At 43.1% G+C, this 19778-nt stretch overlaps 1 protein-coding gene across 1 annotated transcript in view; it reads left to right on the forward strand.

Annotated features, from left to right (window-relative positions):
• The window catches only part of LOC116463701 (coiled-coil domain-containing protein 30-like), a 159004-nt gene that overhangs the window by 132580 nt on the left and 6646 nt on the right, over positions 1–19778 (forward strand). Inside the window, exons 11-14 of the mRNA XM_032146915.2 lie at positions 8516–8657; positions 13717–13853; positions 15950–16064; positions 17703–17885. Of these exons, the coding sequence (XP_032002806.1) occupies positions 8516–8657; positions 13717–13853; positions 15950–16064; positions 17703–17885 (577 nt within the window). The remainder of the gene's footprint in view (positions 1–8515; positions 8658–13716; positions 13854–15949; positions 16065–17702; positions 17886–19778) is intronic.

Consider the following 19778-nt stretch of genomic DNA (forward strand, 5'->3'; position numbering starts at 1 on the left):
TATTTTCACTGGATATACTATTCTAGGGTAAAAGTTTTTTCCTTCAGCACTTTAAATATGCCATGCCACTCTCTCATGGCCCGTAAGGTTTCCACTGAAAAGTCTGCTGCCAGACATATTGGAGCTCTATTATATGTAATTTGATTCTTTTCTCTTGCTGCTTTTAGAATCCTTTATTTTTGACCTTCGGAAGTTTGATTATTAAATGTCTTGAGGTAATCTTTGGGTTAAATCTCCTTGTTGTTCTATAACCTTCTTGTACTTGGATATTGATATCTTTCTCTAGGTTTGGGAAGTTCTCTGCTATTATCCCCTTGAATAAACTTCCTACTCCTATTTCTTTTTCTTTTTCTTTTTTGTTTTGAGACAGAGTCTCACTCTGTCACCCAGGCTGGAGTGTAGTGGCACGATCTCAGCTCACTGCAACCTCTGCCTCCCGGGTTCAAGTGATTCTTCTGCCTCAGCCTCCCAGGTGTGTGCCACCATACCCAGCTAATTTTTGTATTTTTAGTAGAAATGGGGTTTCACCATATTGGCCAGGCTGGTCTTGAACTCCTGACCTCGTGATCCACCGGCCTCAGCCTCCCAAAGTGCTGGGATTACGGGCGTGAGCCACTGCATGGGCCCCTGTGTCTTTTTCTACCCCCTCTTTAAGGCCAATAACTCTTAGATATGCCCCCCTACTTTTTTTTTTTTTTTTTTTTGAGATGAAGTCTGGCTCTGTTGCCCAGGCTGGAGTGCAGTGCCGCAATCTCAGCTAACTGCAACCTCTAGCTCCCGGGTTCAAGCGATTCTCCTGCCTCAGCCTCCCAAGTAGCTGGGATTACAGGCATGTACCACCACCTCCAGCTAATTTTTGTATTTTTAGTAGAGATGGGGTTTCACCATGTTGGCCAGGCTGGTTGTGAATGCCTGACCTCAGGTGATCTGCCCACTTTGGCCTCCGAAAGTGCTGGGATTACAGGTGTGAGCCACCGTGCCTGGCTAGATTTGCCCTTTTGAGGCTATTTTCCAAATCCTGTAGGTGTGCTTCATTCTTTTTTATTCCTTTTGTCTTTTGTCTCCTCTGCCTTTGTATTTACTTTTCTTTTTTTTTTTTCAGATGGAGTCTCACTCTATTGCCCACATTGGAGTGCAATGGCATGAACTCAGCTCACTGCAACCTCTGCCTCCCAGGTTCAAGCAATTCTCCTCCCTCAACCTCCTGAGTAGCTGGAATTATAGGTGCATGCCACCACACCTAGCTAATTTTTGTATTTTTAGTAGAGACAGGGTTTTGCCATGTTGGCCAGGCTGTTCTCGAACTCCTGACCTCAGGTGACCTGCCTGCCTTGGCCTCCCAAAGTACTGGGATTACAGACGTGAGCCACCGCACCTGGCCCTGTATATTTTCAAATAGTCTATCTTCAAGTTTACTAATTCTTCTGCTTGATCAATTCTGCTATTAGATGACTCTAATGCATTCTGCAGTATGCCTATTGCATTTTTCAGCTCCAGAATTTCCTCTTGATTCTTTTTAATTATTTCAATCTCTGTTAAATTTATCTGATAAAATTCTGAATTCATTCTCTGTATTATCTTTAATTTATTTGAGTTTCTTCAAAACAGCTATTTTGAATTTTCTGTCTGAAAGGTCACATATCTGTTTCTCCAGGATAGGTCCCTGGTGCCTTGTTTAGTTCATTTGGTGAGATCATGTTTTCCTGGAAGGTCTTGGTACTTATAGATGCTCATCTGTGTCTGGGCATTGAAGAGTTAGATACTTATTATAGTCTTTGCAGTCTGGGCTTATTTGTACCCATCCTTCTTGTGAAGACCTTCCAGATATTCAAAAGTACTTGGCTGTTGTCATCTAAGCTCTACCTGCTTTAGGAGACTCCCCAAGCCCAGTAATGCTATGGTTCTTGCAGATTGGTAGAAGTACTGCCTTAATGGTCTTGGAAAAGATCTGAACGAATTCCCTGGATTACTAGGCAGAGACTCTTGTTCTCTTCCCTTACTTTCTCCTAGACAAATGGAGTCTCTCTCTCTATGTTCTGAGCCACTTGGAACTGGGGTTGGCATGACACAAGCACCCTTACGGCCACCACTAGGACTGTGTTGGGTCATACCTGAAGCCAGCACAGCACTGGGTCTCTCCCAAGTCCTGCTGTAACCACTCCCTGGCTACCACCTATGACCGCTCAAGTCCCTGGGCTCCACAATCAGCAGATGCAAAGCCAGCAAGGCCTATGTCCTTCCTTTCAGGGCAGCGAGCTCCCCCGTGCCCCAGGCAGGTCCAGTGGTGCCATCTGGGAGCCAGGGACTAGAATAAAAAAACCTGAGAAGTCCATCTGGTGTTCTGTTGTATTGCAGCTAGGCTGGTACTCAAACCCGAAAATGCAGTCCTTTCCACTCTTTCTTCCCATTTCCAAAGGTAGAGGAGCCTCACCTCATAGCCACTACCATCACAGGCCCATGGGGAGTACTGCCAGACTACTGCCAATGTTCCCTTAAGGCCCAGTGTCTCCTAAATCAGCTTGTGGTGAATGCTGCCTGGCTTGGTACTCACCCTCAGGATAGTGGGCTCCCTTCTGGCCCAGGGCATGTCCAAAAATGCTGTTTAAGAGCCAAGTCCTGGAATCATAGACCCCAAGAGCCTTCCTGGTGCTCTACCCTACTGTGGCAAAGCTGATACCTATGCTGTAAGACTAAGTCCCTTTTACTTTTCCCTCCAGTTTTCTCAAGCAGGAGTTTCACCCTGTAACCACCACAGCTGGGAATGTGCTGTCACCTGAATCCAGCAAGTCTCAGAGTCTCACCCAAGGCCCTTAATATAGTATCTGGGTATCGCTGCTGGTCATTCAGGGCCCAAGGGCTCTTCAGTTAGCAGATGATGAATCTTACTGGGACTGGGTCCTTCCCTTCAAGGGAGCGGGTTTCTTTATGGCTTAGGGTATGTCCAGGAGCTAGGGCCTGGAAAGGGGGCCTCATTACTCTGACCAGTGCCCTATCCTGCTGTGGTTGAGCTGGGCATGGTGGCACACACTTGTAATCCCAGCTACTCAGGAGGCTGAGGCAGGAGAATTGCTTGAACCTGGGAGGCGGAGGTTGCAGTGAGCCAAGATCATGTCACTGTACTCTAACCTGGGCGACAGAGTGAGACTCTATCTTAAAATAAGTAAATAAGACCAGGCGCGGTAGCTCATGACTGTAATCCCAGCACTTTGGGAGGCCGAGGCGGGCAGATCACCTGAGGACAGGAGTTCGAGACCAACTTCAACATGGAGAAACCCTGTCTCTACTAAAAATACAAAATTAGCCAGGCATGATGGTGCATGCCTGTAATCTCAGCTACTTGGGAGGCTGAGGCAGGAGAATTGCTTGAACCTGGGAGGCGGAGGTTGCGCTGAGCCGAGATCGTGCCATTGTACTCTAGCCTGGGCAGAGCAAAACTCCATCTCAAAAAAAAAAAAAAAAAAAAAAAAAGCAAATAAATAACATAAGCTATACATTGATTGGCAATACATTGTTCTGTTTTTTTCAGAGACAGCCTTGCTCTGTTGCTCAGGCTGGAATGCAGTACACAATCTCAGCTCACTGCAACCTTTGCCTCCCAGGTTCAAGCAATTCTGGTGCTTCAGTCTCCTGAGTAGCTGGGATTACAGATGTGCGTCACCACGCCCGGCTAATTTTTGTATTTTTAGTAGAGATGTGGTTTTGCCGTGTTGGCCAGGCTGGTCTTGAACTCCTGGCCTCAGGTGATCTGCCCACCTCTGCCTCCCAAAGTGCTGGGATTACAGATTTGAGCCAACACGCCTGGCCAGCTATACATTATTCTTTGTATCACAAATTTCAAGAACAGAAAATGAGTGAGGCAGCTAGTCAGAAAGAAAATGACTTTAAAACAGTCACCCCCAAGCAAATTCAGTTATAAAAAGTCTGAATGAGGGCAGGTACTGACTGAAGTTCTGTATTCTTGTCTCTGGGCCTGATGAATTTTGCATGCTTCACATAGCTCAGACTGCTCTGAGCTGTTTGTCTTTTCTCAGTATGATTGATTAAATCCTTGACCATTGGTGGTTCAACTCAACCTTCATCCTCTCCCCTCCCTGAATGAAAAGGGTATGCGCCTGGAAGCCCCAACTCTCTAATCATACCTTAGTATCCTGAAGCTCTCTAAGGGCCTCCAGACACCAGTCATCTCATTAACATACAAGAGACACTTATTACTCCAGAGAAGATTCCAAGGACTTAAGAGGTTTTTTTTGTTTGTTTTTTTCCACCAGGAAACTGGGAGGGAGACCAAATATATCTTTGTCAATATCACAGCCTCCCAGGCCAGTCTCCGTGTCTCATATTTGTAATCTTAGCACTTTGGGAAGCTGAAGTGGGAGAATCATTTGAGGCTAGGAGTTCGAGACCAGCCTGGGCAACATAGCGAGACCTTGTGTCTACTAAAAATTGTTTTAAAAGTTAACTAAGCATAGTTGTATTAGTCAGTTGTCATGCTGTTAATGAAGACATACCCAAGACTGGGCACTTCATACAGGAAAGATGTTTAATTGACTCACAGTTCAGCATGGCTGAGAAGGCCACAGGAAACTTACAATCATGGCACAAGGAGAAGCAAACACGTCCTTCACATGGTGGCAGCAAGGAGAGGTGCTGAGCAAAAGGGGAAAAACCCCTTATAAAACCATCAGATCTCATGAGAACTCACTCACTATCAATAGAACAGTATGGAGGAAACCGCCCCCATGATTCAATTACCTCCCACCAGGTATCACCTCCCGCCCATGATACATGGGGATTATGGAAACCACAAGATAAGATTTCGGTGAGGAGATAGCCAAACCGTATCAATAGTGATGCACACCTGTAGTCCCAGCTACTCAGGAGGCTGAGGTGGGAGGATCACTTGAGCTGGGGAGATCAAGGCTGCACAGCAAGATTGTCTCAAAAAAAAAAAAAAAAAGATTACAGCCTTCCAGGGCAAAGGGACATTTGGCAATATCTGGAAACCATTTTAGTTATTACAACTGTAGGAGGTGCTACTGGCATCTGGTGGGTGGGGGCCAATGATGGTACTAAGCATTCTACAGTGCACATTATAGCCTTCCACAACAAATATTTATCAGGCCTAAAATGTGAACAATGCAGAGGTTTGTTTAGAGTTATTTGGTGTAATCACATCTAGTAGGTTCAAAGTGAAGCTTCTCCGTAATTTTAAAGAACAACATTCTTTTTGTTTGTATCACACTCATGCTCCAAGATGTTTGGCTAGTGGTAGTATGGATGCTTTAATCTATTTTCTTGTTTACTCTGATTAGATGTTATAGTAGCTTGAAATGGTAACTTCGACTTTTGTTTGTTTGGTTTTTTAAACAGCTTTATTGAGATATAATTCAAATATTATACAATTCACTCGTTTAAAGTGTATAGTTCAATGGCTTTTGTCCATGTTTTGATTGTTACCACAATCAACATTAGAACATTCTATCAACCTAAAAGAAACCCCATGCTCTAGCTATCACTCTATCCCCAATTCCCTTCCCACCACCAGACTAGGCAACCACTAATCTACTTTCTTTCTGTCTAAATTTGCCTATTACTGACATTTCATATAAATGGAATCATACAATATTTGGTCTGTTGTGCCTGGCTTGTTTTACTTAGAATAATGCTTTCAAGGTTCATGTTGTAGCATGTATCAGTACTTCCTTTCTTTTTATGACATTGCATGGATATACCCTATTTGGTTTTTTCGTTTGTTTGTTTTTTGAGATGAAGTCTCCCTCTGTTGCCCAGGCTGGAGTGCAGTGGTACAATCATGGCTCACTACATCCTCGACCTCCTGAGCTCAAGCAATCCTCCCACCCCAGCATCCCAAGTAGTGCACACCACCACACCTGGCTAATTTTTTAAATTTTTTGTAGAGATGGGTGTCTCACATGTTGCCCAGGCAGGTCTTAAACTCTGCCTCAAGCTATCCTCCTGCCTCAGCCTCCCAAAGTGCTGGGATTACAGGCATAAGCCACCCAGCGAATCTGGACTTCTAAAAGCCAGTTCCATATAGATCACTTTCAAGACTCTGATTCTTAGATACATCTAAGTTATGGCCAAAAAGCACATGAAAAGATGCTTAACATTACTAGCCATTAAGGAAATGAAGATCAAAAGCACAATGAGATACTGCTTCACACACACCAGGATGGCTAGAATAAAATGACAGATAATAACAAGTGCTGGCAAGGATGCAAAGAAATTGGAACCCTTATACACTGCAGGCAGAAATGTAAAATAGTATAGTCTCTTTGGAAAACAGCCTGGCAGTTCCTCAAGTGGTTAAACATACAGTTGCCTTTTTTTTTTTTTTTTTTGAGATGGAGTCTCACTCTGTTGCCCAGGCTGGAGTGCAGTGGTGCGATCTCAGCTCACTGCAACCTCCGCCTCCTGGGTTCAAGTGATTCTCCTGCCTTAGCGTCCTGAATACAGGCGCCCACCACCACACCCAGCTAATTTCTGTATTTTTAGTAGAGACAGGGTTTCATCATGTTGGCCAGGCTGATCTTGAACTCCTGACCTCAAGTGATCCACCTGCCTTGGCCTCCCAAAGTGCTGGGATTACAGGTGTGAGCCACCATGCCTGGCTAGATACACCCTATTTGTCTATCCACTCATCAGTTGATGGCAATCTGGGTTGTTTCCACCTTTTGGCTGTTATGGATAATGCTGCTTTGAACATTTGTGTGTAAGTTTTTGTGTGGACATATGTTTTCATTTATCTTGAATATATAGACCTAGGTAGAATTGTTGGGTCAAATGGCAACTCTAGGCCAGGCATGGTGGCTGGCGCCTGTAATCCCAGCACTTTGGGAAGCCAAGGCTGGAAGATCACGAGATCAGGAGATCAAGACCATCCTGACTAACACGGTGAAACCCCGTCTGTACTAAAAATACAAAAAATTAGCCAGGCATGGTGGTGGGCGCCTGTAGTCCCAGCTACTTGGGAGGCTGAGGCAGGAGAATGGCATGAACCCGGGAGGTGGAGCTTGCAGTGAGCTGAGATCGCGCCACTGCACTCCAGCCTGGGCAACAGAGTGAGACTCCATCTCAAAAAATAAAAAAAAAAATGGCAACTGTATGTTTAACCACTTGAGGAACTGCCAGGCTGTTTTCCAAAGAGACTATACTATTTTACATTCCTGCCTGCAGTGTATAAGGGTTCCAATTTCTTTGCATCCTTGCCAGCACTTGTTATTATCTGTCATTTTATTCTAGCCATCCTGGTGTGTGTGAAGCAGTATCTCATTGTGCTTTTGATCTTCATTTCCTTAATGGCTAGTAATGTTAAGCATCTTTTCATGTGCTTTTTGGCCATAACTTAGATGTATCTAAGAATCAGAGTCTTGAAAGTGATCTATATGGAACTGGCTTTTAGAAGTCCAGATTCGCTGGGTGGCTTATGCCTGTAATCCCAGCACTTTGGGAGGCTGAGGCAGGAGGATAGCTTGAGGCAGAGTTTAAGACCTGCCTGGGCAACATGTGAGACACCCATCTCTACAAAAAATTAAAAAAATTAGCCAGGTGTGGTGGTGTGCACTACTTGGGATGCTGGGTGGGAGGATTGCTTGAGCTCAGGAGGTCGAGGATGTAGTGAGCCGTGATTGTACCACTGCACTCCAGCCTAGGTGACAGAGTGAGACCCTGTCTCAGAAAAAGAAGAAGAAGAAGAGGTCCAGACTCAATGCAAGGACTGAGAACAGGCCCAGTCATCTGGAAATTAGATAAGATTGAAGTGATTATATCACTGTCCAAGATACAGCCAAGAATGAGGAAATTTTAAGTTAATGACTGAATTAGTGGAACAGGAGTCAGAATTTAGATGTCAGGGATAAAAAATCAGTTATACCACAATAAAAAAATCAAGGAGTTTCCTAAATTAAACTCAGATGCTAAAGTTATACCACAACCATCAGTACAAGACCAAGGTAGTCCAGGTGCAGTAGCTCACGCCTGTAATCCCAGCACCTTGGGAGGCCGAGGCAGGCAAATCACAAGGTCAGGAGTTCGAGGCCAGCCTGGCCAATATGGTGAAACCTTGTCTCTACTAAAAATACAAAAATTAGCAGGACATGGTGGTGGGCACCTGTAGTCCCAGCTACTTGGGAGACTGAAGCAGGAGAATCGCTTGAACCCAGGAGGTGGAGGTTGCAGTGAGCTGAGATCCTGCCACTGCACTCCAGCCTGGGCGACAGAGCAAGACTCCATCTCAAAAAAAAAAAAAAAAGACCAAGATAAGCCAAATACTTGAGTCCACAGCAGTAGTTAAAGCTGGTGTTATGTAGGGAGTTATCCTTGGCCCACTCCCTGAAATGGAGGGCAAGAAGATGTGAGGCAGGATAAGTATCCACATCCAGTGCCAGTCCCCTGACTTAAGCAAGAAGAGGACACCCAAGAAAGGTGCATATTGAGGATGCAAATAAATTTTAACTGTGTTCACATGTGTCTAAACTCAAATTTACTTTTATAGAAACTATAATGAGAAACATCACCAACAAAAAATCAAGCTTCAAAAAGTCAAGTATCGTTTAACTAATGAAGTAGAACTACGAGATAAGAGAATTAACCAATTTGAAGATGAAATTGGAATCTTGCAGCATAAAGTAGAAAAGGTGAGGAAAAAATAAAAGGTGAAGAGCTCACTGGTGATTCCCATGATCAGCCATTTGGAGAAAGTCTTTTCATTTTAAAAATTATTTGAGACTCCTTCATGGTCCTCGTTTTCATTTCTTTTCTTTCCACCATCTTTCAATAAGTAATTCTTTAAGCCCTGACCAAAAGTACATAAGACTCCTAGTGCTGCTAAATGGAACTGAATACTGAAAATACTCTGTACTGCCAACTTATGGTCAATGTCTTGCCTTCAGATGGAGATCCTTTTCTTGAACACCCCTGAGCACAGACTTCCAAACCACTCTCAATAACTCATTTCTGCTTTGTGGAGCCCTCATTTTGCCTCAGACTTCAGTGTCAGTTTTAAATGGCAGTGAAGATACATGATCCTTACTCCTTTATCAGTCCTTGCCTTCAAGCATTTTTCTAAATATCCATGGTTTCTTTATGTTTGTCTTATTGCCCTCGTGACTTAGTGGTGGATGAATAAGCAGGAAATGGGACAGATGAATAGAATCAAATGCAGAATGGTTGTGGGATTATTAAACTACATGAATTCAAGATGGAGAGTAACTGACTAGGTCAGTAAGGTTTTCCCTTCTTGGGATCACTAGCCCTTTCAGAATTTTGAGAACTCTGTCATCACTCTTAAAATATTCATTTCCACACTCAACAAATTTTTATACCATCACTATGTGCCAAGGATACCATAACCATTAATGTAATTTCAGTGATTCCATCAACTATCCTGGGATTCTAGGTCAAGAATTCCAAGACTGTACACAACAAAGCATTTTTGGAGTATAATAGGTGGGTCACAAATATTGCATTCTTAGTTTTAAAAAATTGGCTGGGTGCAATGGTTCATGCCTGTAATTCCAGCACTTTGGGAGGCCAAAGCAGGAGGATTGCTTGAGGCCAGGAGTTCAAGGTTACAGTGAGCTATAATTGTGCTTATGAATAGCCACTGCACTCCAGCCTGGGCAACATAGAGAGGCTCTGTCTCTAACGAAAATAAAAAACTCCTCTTGATACTCTATAGTGAGAGAAGAAAAATAAGTTGGATTTTTGCAGTCCTCCTATTTTTGCCATTAATTTGCCAAACTTTTAGACACTGAGATTCAGCTTAGAACTAGGAAAAGACTATGGAAAGTATATAAGAAAAAGTAGCAATCCATTTTAGTAGCACCCATGGGCAAAAAAAAAAAAAAAAGAAAAGAATAGGCAGGGCACGGTGGCTTGCGCCTATAATCCCAGCACTTTAGGAGGCCGAGGTGGGCAGATCACCTGAGGTCAAGAGTTCAAGACCAGCCCGGCCAATATGGTGAAATCCCATCTCTACTGAAAATACAAAAAAATTAGCCAAGCATGGTGGCACACGCCTGTAATTCCAGCTACTCAGGAGGCTGAGGCAGGAGAATCTCTTGAACCCAAGAGGCGGAGGTTGCAGTGAGCTGAGATCATGCCATTGCACTCTAGCCTGGGGGACAAGAGCGAAACTCCGTCTCAAAAAATAAATAAATAAATAAAGGGAAGAGAAAGAAAGGAAAAAAATGTAGCAACCCTAGGTAATGGGTCCATCAGACATATCATCAGCCTATTTCTATATTATCAGTTCTTTTTCATACTTTTGCATTTTGCTTCTAGGCCAGAAAAACAGCCTTCTGCTTTCAACAGGCATGCTAGCTTTCTTCCTGACTACACTGGGTTGAATAGCTTCCCCTCAAATTCATGTCCTAGAACCTTAGAATGTGACCTTATATAGAAATAGGGTCTTTGCAGATATAATTAGTTAAGTGAGATTATCCTGGATTAGGGTGAATCATAAATCTAAGATGATTGCTGTCCTTATAGGAAGAGGGGAAAACACACAGACAGACACAGACAGGGGAAGAATGCCTCATGATGATGAATTCAGAGACTGGAATGATACAGCTACAAGCCAAGAAATAGCAAGGGTTGCTGGCAACCACTAGAAGCGAGGAGAAAGGCATGCAACACAATCTCTCTTGGAGCCCCCATGAGTAATGAACCCTGACAACAATGTGATTTCAGATTTCTATCACTCAAAACTATGAGAAAATGTTATGGCAGCCCTAGGAAACTAATGCACCTACCCAAAGAACCACAGGTCTTCCTAAAATATGCTGGAGCTCCCAAATAAGCAGAGGCTGAGAGAATAATTGGATCTTTTGCTCACTGCCATTGAAGGGTACTGTGGGCTTTGGCCTTAAATAGACTTGGATTCAAATTCTAGCCCTGCCTGTAAGCTTGGACAAGTCTCTGTGTATCACTTTCCTCATCTGTAAAATGAGGGAAATAATCCCTACCTTACATACACAAGGCTTTTGTGAGTATTAAAACTTAAAATTTCTAAAGTGGTACTTGGTACATACACATTTTTCATAGATGTTATTTTCCTTTTTTTGGTATATAATCTCTCAGAAGGGCCAGGTGTGGTGGCTCATGCCTGTAATCCCAGCTACTTGGGAGGCTGAGGCAGGAGAATTGCTTGAACCAGGGAGGTGGAAGTTGAGTGAGCCAAGATTGCACCATTGCACTCCAGCCTAGGTGACAAGAGTGAAACTTCATCTCAAAAAAAAAAAACCTTAGAAGAATGTTAATTCGTGGATTCATTGTTCACATGAGAAATTGTTAACAGAATTAGAACAACTTAGCCTAGAGAAGACTGATGTTAGAGCTTTTAATGCCACAGTGGTACAAGCCTAGGAATTATTTTATGTATTTTAGGGCCCAAGGACCAGAGCACTGAGCATAAAAATGCCAGATTTGCTTTCTAAGTCTCCAAAAAGTAATGCCACTTCTTTTGGCTTCATTCCTTCAACTTTTTCTTTATATAATGAGTCAATTGAGACTTCTGTTGTGACCACTCAAACCAGACTTTCCCATTTTATCCTGTTATCACAGCATGTGTCTGGAATTTTTGTTTGTTTTAAAAAATACAGTATTTCCCAAGGACAAGGTGTCAGTCACCTTCCTCATGCAGTACACTTTTTAATCCAGTTAGAGCTGTCTAGGGTTTATCTGTGAGAAGATTGCTTCTATTCTCAATCCTTACCAATACATTATTAATTAAATGTCTTTAAATTATAGCAAGTGAGACTACCATTAGATATTGCAGGGTCTCTGAGATGGACTTTAAAATCTGGAATAGTTTTTTCAGAACATAATCTAATCTACATCCTATAGGTCTTTAATAATAGATGGATGGCCAGGCATGGTGGCTCATGCCTGTAATTCTAGCACTTTGGGAGGCCGAGGTGGGTGCATCATCTGAGGTCAGGAGTTTGAGACCAGCCTGACCAACATGGCAAAACCCCATTTCTACTAAAAGTACAAAAATTAGCTGGGCGTGGTGGTGGGCACCTATAATCTCAGCTACTCAGGAGGCTGAGGCAGGAGAATTGCTTGAACCCAGCAGGCAGAGATTGCAGTGAGCCGAGATTGTGCCACTGCACTCCAGCCTGGGTGAAAGAGCAAAACTTTATCTAAAAAAAAAATTAATAATAATAATAGATGGCCAGTCTTTTCTGAATGACCTACATTGGTATCTTATTTAAAAGAAACATGTAGGTTGGGCACAGCGTCTCATGCCTGTAATCCCAGTCCTTTGGGAGGCTGAAGCAGGAGGATAGTTTGAGGCCAAGAGTTTGAGACCAGCCTGAGCAACAGAGCAAGACCCTGTTCCTACTATTTTATTTTATTTTTTATCTTAAAAAAATTTTTCTGAGACAGAGTCTTGTTCTGTCACCCAGGCTAGAGTGCAGTGGTGTGATCCTAGCTCATTGCAGCCTTGAACTCCACACATGGCTTTTGTGTGTGTGTGTGTGTGTGTGTGTGTGTGTGTGTGTGTGGAGCCAGGGTCTCACCATGTTGACCAGGCTGGTCTCGAACTCCTGGGCTCAAGCAATCCTCCCACTCTGGCCTCCCAGAGTGCAGGGGTTACAGGTGTGAGCCACGGCACCAAGCATCTGACTCTACAAAAAATGTAAAAATTAGCCAGCTGTGGTGGTTCATGCCTATAGTCCTAGCTACTCAGAAGGCTGAGGCACATGATCGCTTGAGCCCAGGAGTGTGAGGTTACAGTGAGCCATGATTGTACCACTGCACTCCAGTCTGGATGACAGAGCTAGACCCTGTCTAAAAAAACAAAAACAAAACAAACAAAAAAAACAGCTGGACACAGTGGCTCACGCCTGTAATCCCAAACCTTTGGGAGGCCGAGGTGGGCAGATCACTTGTGGTCAGGAGTTTGAGATCAGCCTGGCCAACATGGCGAAACCCTGTCTCTACTAAAAATATGAAAATTAGCTGGGTATGGTAGTGGATGCCTGTAATCCCAGCTACTCGGGAGGCTGAGGCTGAACGTGAGAGGCAGAGGTTGTAGTGAGCCGAGATAGTGCCACTGCACTCCAGCCTGGGCAACAAAGCAAGACTCCATGTCAAAAACAAAACAAAACAAAACAAAACAAACAAACAACATGATCTCACAACTTTCAGGGTCATGAAAAAGAAGAAAAAAAATACATGACATGGGCTGGGCGCGGTGGCTCACGCCTGTAATCCCAGCAATTTGGGAGGCCAAGGTGGGCGGATCACAAGGTCAGGAGATAGAGACCATCCTGGCTAACACAGTGAAACTCCATCTCTACTAAAAATACAAAAAAATTAGCTGGGCGTGGTGGCGGGCACCTGTAGTCCCAGCTACTCAGGAGGCTGAGGCAGGAGAATGGCGTGAACCCGGGAGGCGGAGCTTGCAGTGGGCAGAGATCACACCACTGTATTCCAGCCTGGGTGACAGGGCAAGTTCTGTCTTTAAATTATATATATATGACATGACATAAAATAACCTCTCGAAAATTGAAAAACTATTTAGCTACAGTGAATGACAATGTCATCAAACAGAAACAGACTAGGGGACAGGAGAAAAAAAAGTAAATAATGGAAAATTTCTGCTAGATTTAGAAACAGCCTTATGCTCTTAAATTTATCATTCTTTCTCCTGCTGTGGTAATTAGGAGACTTTCTAATCCCTAGGAGAAGGCAATACAGGACCAGATCACTGCCCAAAATGATACCCTGCTTCTAGAAAAAAGGAAACTTCAGGAGCAAGTCATAGAGCAAGAACAGTTGATCCACAGCAACAAATGGACGATATCTTCCATCCAGAGCAGGTAGGTGCCATCCTGCCTGGGAGCCAATAAACTCCACAAGAGGATGTTTCTCCCTCAACAAAGAGATGGTTCTAGAGACTGTCCTTTGAGATTGTAGCCTACCCTATAACTCTCGCTCTGCTGTCTGCTGTTTTCAGCAGACATACAAGTGGCCGAAATTATTAAATTAAAAAGAAAAATATCATGGAGGAGGCTGGTTGGCTATTTAGACAGGCTGTTTCATAATGTCATTGCCTCACTGAGGACTTGGCTGTGTGCATTCTGGCCTGTCATTTTGTGTGTGTTGATCCACATTTTTATTATTTGATACCTATGGAATCAAGGTAGAACAAGAGAGAATTAGGCTCACAGAAGTAACTTAAATTCATGAAATCCACAGGATATCAGTGTATTAATTTTTAATGAGAAATATTATAAGCAGAAAATAAGTCATATATCAGCCAGCCTGAGCATTCTCTTCTTCATAGGAGACTTTAATTATAATCAAAGAGAGTGGGTTGGTGTTAACAAATAATGTCACCAATAATAACTGGAATGATTAAGATTTGTGTGAGCAATTACTATATGCTAGGCACTGTTCTAAGCTCTTTCGTTCATTTAATCCTGACACCAATCCCAGGAGAGAGGCACTATTAGCCTTATTTTACAGATAGGAAGCCAAGGTCTAGAGAGGTGAGGGAACTCACTCAGCCCAGTCAGTGACAGAGCAGCACGTGGACCTCAGCAGCCTGGCCCTAGACCACGGCACCATAGTCTGGGGAGAGGACTGCCAAGCAGACTGGAATGTTCTTGTCCACTGCTTTGGGCACATGTCTCTGAGCAGGCTTGGAGAATCTCTGATCTTTTACTGTCTGTGTCTCCCCTTTTAGATGTCCCATATAAATCATTGCTCTTCTCAAACTGTCATAGCTTCTGACAGTCAGGATCCAACACAATTAACTCATTACCTTTGCATTAACATTAATAATCTTTCTATCTTGCCCTACTGATGACACAATCACCTGGACCGGACTTGAATGTTTTCCTTAGAGTAAGTTTCTTCCAAGGAGTATTTCCTTATTTTACAGATAAGGAAACTGAGGCTCAGATTTGTCACAACAGTGTATATTTCATCAGGTTGCTGTGCATATTAAATGAGCTAATACCAGAAAAGTTTTAAGTGCTTACTGTGTGGGTAGGTTACATTGCATAAGTACATGGCAAGTACTTGAAACATGGTTGCTGCTGCTGCTACCACTATTTCTACTTCACAAGAAATCAGAATCAGATCAGTATGAGAACAGAACCAGATATAAGCTATGTAGCTACAATATTTGAAGGGATACAGAGTCTCTCTTGTTTCATTCCCACCCTAAATGGGATCATATCCTTCCTTAAATTTTTCAAGGGCTAGAATTAATACTCTTGTACATGTATTTAATAACCATGTACAGCCCAGAAGCTTATTAACTTTTACTTGGTGTATTAGGGTTTTCTTAGAGGAAAAGAACAGAATAGGAGACATATATATGTATATGTAAAGGAGAGTGTGTATAAAGAGGAGTCTTTACTATATAAAGAGGAGTTTATTAAGTATTAACGTACACAATCACGAGGTCCACCATAGGCTGTCTGCAAGCTGAGGAGCAAGGAGAGCCAGTCTGAGTCCCAAATCTGAAGAACTCAGAGTCCTGTGTTCGAGGGCAGGGAGCATCCAGCATGGGAGAAAGATGTAAACTGGGAGGCAAGGTCTGTCTCTCTTTTTCACGTTTTTCTGCCTGCTTTACATTCACTGGAAGCTGATTAGATTGTGCCCACCAAATTAAGAGTGGATCTGCCTTGCCAGCCCACTGACTCAAATGTTAATCTCTTTTGGCAACACCCTCACAGACACACCCAGGATAATACTTTGTATCCCTCAATCCAATCAAGTTGACACTCAGTATTAAACATCACACTTGGTCTTGGAATATGGTGGGAATTATTCTGTCAAACTTGCTTCTAAAATCTGGTCAGCGGTCTAAGATCCAGGGCCAGTGGGAAGTGGGAAGTAGTTTTGGGTTTTTAGTAATGATACAGAAATTTCTAATCATGCCACTGATTTATGCCATTCTTAGGGTACTTTACATGGATAAGGAAAATAAGCAATTACAGGAACATAGTCTTCGTCTCACACAGCAGATTGGCTTCTTAGAGCGAATTATAAGGAGCATCCATATTCGCAGAGGAGAGGTAAGATGTGTGCTTCCTATTGGGCCTGCCTTTAATGTGAAGTTCGGGTTGCTACGGCTGCTGTGCTGTCTCTTCCCTTCATCTTTATATAGCTGTAGCTGGGCTTTTGGCCTCATGGTAAGCTGTGGCAAAGAGGCTCTTGGCTGCACACCAGGATAGCAGACCCTGAGACTGCTCTTGATCAGCCAGATTTTAGTAAACTATCTCCTCCTGTGTGATCTCCAAGCAATTTGTATATGCCTCATAGCTTCTTCCTTAATACACTGTATTGTCATTGCCCTTTTTCTTCTCTATCTCATTAGCTCAGCAGTGAGTTCCTGGAGGGCAAGGAGTGTATCTCATATATTACTGTATCTATGGACAGGTACTCCATAAATATTTGAGAATGAATAAATATTCAGTGTTTTAACATATGTGCCTCATTCTCAACAGCACTGTTTGCCATGTATGATTCTAGCCCCATCTAAAACATGAGCAAATCTGAGACTCTGAAGTAAAGTGAAGTTTGCTATGGCAAAGAGTCAAGCCTAATGAGAGCATCTGAGCGAAAGAAAAGCAATTATGTTCCAAAAGTCCAAGCAGACAAGTGGCCAAATACAGAGAGATGCAGAAAATAATACAGGTTCAGATCAGGTCCATAATCTGTCTGGTAAGCAAGTCAGCAAGAGGGACTTCAATGAACAGAATCATATTCTGAAACCAAGATGGAGGCTGATTACTTTCTTCTCTGGTTTATATCACCTACTAGATGTTTCTTCCCAAGATACTGGACAGTAGATCCTGCTTGTTGATCACTGTTGCTGTAAGACTTGTTTGGTCTCAGAGAGGTGATTATTTCCAAGCTGTATGAGTGGGTTTTTGGTTTGTTTTCTGATTTTGTCAAAAGTAGAACTGCCAAGTAGTGTGGCTTGGTATCCAGTAATTTATGTCTTTCCTTGAGCTACAACTGTTTTCAATTGTCTAGTCATTCATTCTTTTACTTATTCATTCAACAAATACTTATCAATTCCAGGAAATGGCCTAGGTCCTAGGAATAAAAAGATAGTCCCTGTTTTCAGAGGCCTTTGGTCTAGTAGAGAAGGACAGACACATTTGTAAATAAGTACTATAGTATTACAGGTGCTGAGTTAGAAGACTTAATGGAGTATGTCTGGGACCAATAGCTTTGCGATCTATATTGTTACCCTTGAATCAAGATAAGAATGGTCACATGGCCCGGCACGGTGGCTCACGCCTGTAATCCCAGCACTTTGAGAGGTCGAGGCGGGCGGATCATGAGGTCAGGAGATCGAGACCATCCTGGCTAACACGGTGAAACCCCGTCTCTACTAAAAATACAAAAAATTAGCTGGGCGAGGTGGCGGGCGCCTGTAGTCCCAGCTACGCGGGAGGCTGAGGCAGGAGAATGGCGTGAACCCCCGGGGGGCGGAGCCTGCAGTGAGCCGAGATCGCGCCACTGCACTCCAGCCTGGGCGACAGAGCGAGACTCCGTCTCAAAAAAAAGAAAAGAAAAGAATGGTCACATGGATCAGAACTATAGCACATCAGACTCAATATTCCATATGTGTCAAAAGTACTAACTTCTAACATCTTGATACCTATTGGAATAAATAACTCCAAAATTGTTTTTAAACTTAGAATCTTAAGGAGTTTCCTGTTCCAAAATGGTGGCATAGAGGCAAGCTGGCTTCTCTCCCTCCAACAAAGAAACAGAAAGAAATATACAGCACTGAGGTCTTCACTAGCAACAATGCAGAACTCCAGCATGAGGATGAGTCAGTTCCTGAGGCCACAGAGAAGTGGAAACACTCCGAGCAGATGGTAGGAGAATCCAACTTCCACATCCACAATTCCCTTCCCCACATTCTGCCAGGCACCCACTGTTTGGAAAATCTCTAAACTTGTGGTTTCTACACTGGAAAAAGTAAAACTGAGGTAGTCAAACAGATTTCCCACTTTCTTGGGTTTCCTAGCCAGAAACCTGTCCTTGTCTTAACCCACAGGTAGTATCACAACTTCCTGCAGGCAGAAATATCCCTGAAGACAGGCATAACCCTGAAATATCCCTGAAACAGAAGAGATGGGACTCTGCTCTGTAACCCAGCCAAAGAAGGCATAAGAGTGGCTGTAGGAGCTATGTCCCCCAGGTCTCCTGGGCATGAGCCCCTAGACAGCCTTCCCTCACTGCCAGGATAATCCCTTTGGGACCTCCCCTATTTGGGACAGGCAGTGCTGTCACCATTTACTAGAGCCAAGGTGAACCTGGGCTGAAGGTGCCACCTAGAGCCAAAAAGGAGGCAGGGATCTAGCATTAAAGATTTAGCTGGGTGCAGTGGTTCATGCCTGTAATCCACTTTGGGAGGCTGCAGTGGATGGATCACCTGAGGTCAGGAGTTCGAGACCAGCCTGGCCAACATGGTGAAACCCCATCTCTACTAAAAATACAAAAAAATTAGCTGGGTGTGGTGGTATGTGCTTGTAATCCCAGTTACTCAGGAGGCTGAGGCAGGAGAATCACTTGAACCTGGGAGGCAGAGGTTGCAGTGAGCCAAGACTGAGCCACTGCACTCCAGCCTGGGTGACAGAGCAAGACTCCATCTCAAAAAAATAAATAAATAAAATCAATGCAAAAAAATAAAAGTCACCAAGTAGCTGAATGGATGAAGAAATAAAACCTAACTATATGTTGCCCTCAAGAAACCCATCTCACCTATAAAGACACACAGACTGAAAAGGAGTGGAAAAAGATATTCCATGCAACTGGAAACCAAAGAGGAGCAGGACTAGCTATAGTCATGTCAGATAAATTAGACTACAAGTGAAAGACTAAAAACGACAAGGAGGGTAACCTATATAATGATAAAAGGGCCAATTCAGCAGGAGAATATAACAATTATAAATATCTATGCATCCAACACCAGAGCTCCCAAATATATAAGGCTAACATTAATAGAATTGAAGTGAGAGATAGACTGCAACACAAAAATAGTGGGGACTTTAACACCCAACTCTCCATAATGGACAGATCATCGTAACAGAAAATCAACAAATAGTGGAGTTAAACTACACGCTAGACCTAGTAGATCTAACTGACACTTATGGAACATACCCACTGCTGCAGAATACACATTCTTTTCATCAGCACATAGAACATTTTTCAGAATAGACCATACTTTAGACCACAAAACAAGCACAAATTCGAAAAATAGAAATTGTGTCAAGTATCTTCTTTGAACACGATGAAATGAAACTAGAAATCAATAACAGGAAAAACCATGGAAACTACACAAGCACATGGAAATAAAACAACATATTCCCAAATGACCAATGGGTTAATTAAGAAATTAAGATAGAAATTTTAAAACATCTTGAAACAAATGGAAATGGGAATACAAAATCTATGGGATATGATAAAAGCAATATTAAGAGTAAAGTTTTTTGTTGTTATTTGTTTGTTTGTTTTTAGATGGAATTTCACTCTTGTTGCCCAGGCTGGAGTGCAATGGCGCAATCTTGGCTCACAGCAACCTCCACCTCCCAGGTTCAAGCGATTCTCCTGCCTCAGCCTCCTGAGTAGCTGGAATTACAGGCATGTGCCACCATGCCCGGCTAATTTTGTATTTTTAGTAGAGACGGGGTTTCTCCATGTTGGTCAGGCTGGTCTCGAACTCCCGACAGGTGATCCGCCTGCCTTGGCCTCCCAAAGTGCTGGGA

Source organism: Hylobates moloch, unplaced genomic scaffold, assembly GCF_009828535.3.
Source record: "Hylobates moloch isolate HMO894 unplaced genomic scaffold, HMol_V3 SCAFFOLD_54, whole genome shotgun sequence".
Taxonomy (NCBI): Eukaryota; Metazoa; Chordata; class Mammalia; order Primates; family Hylobatidae; genus Hylobates; species Hylobates moloch.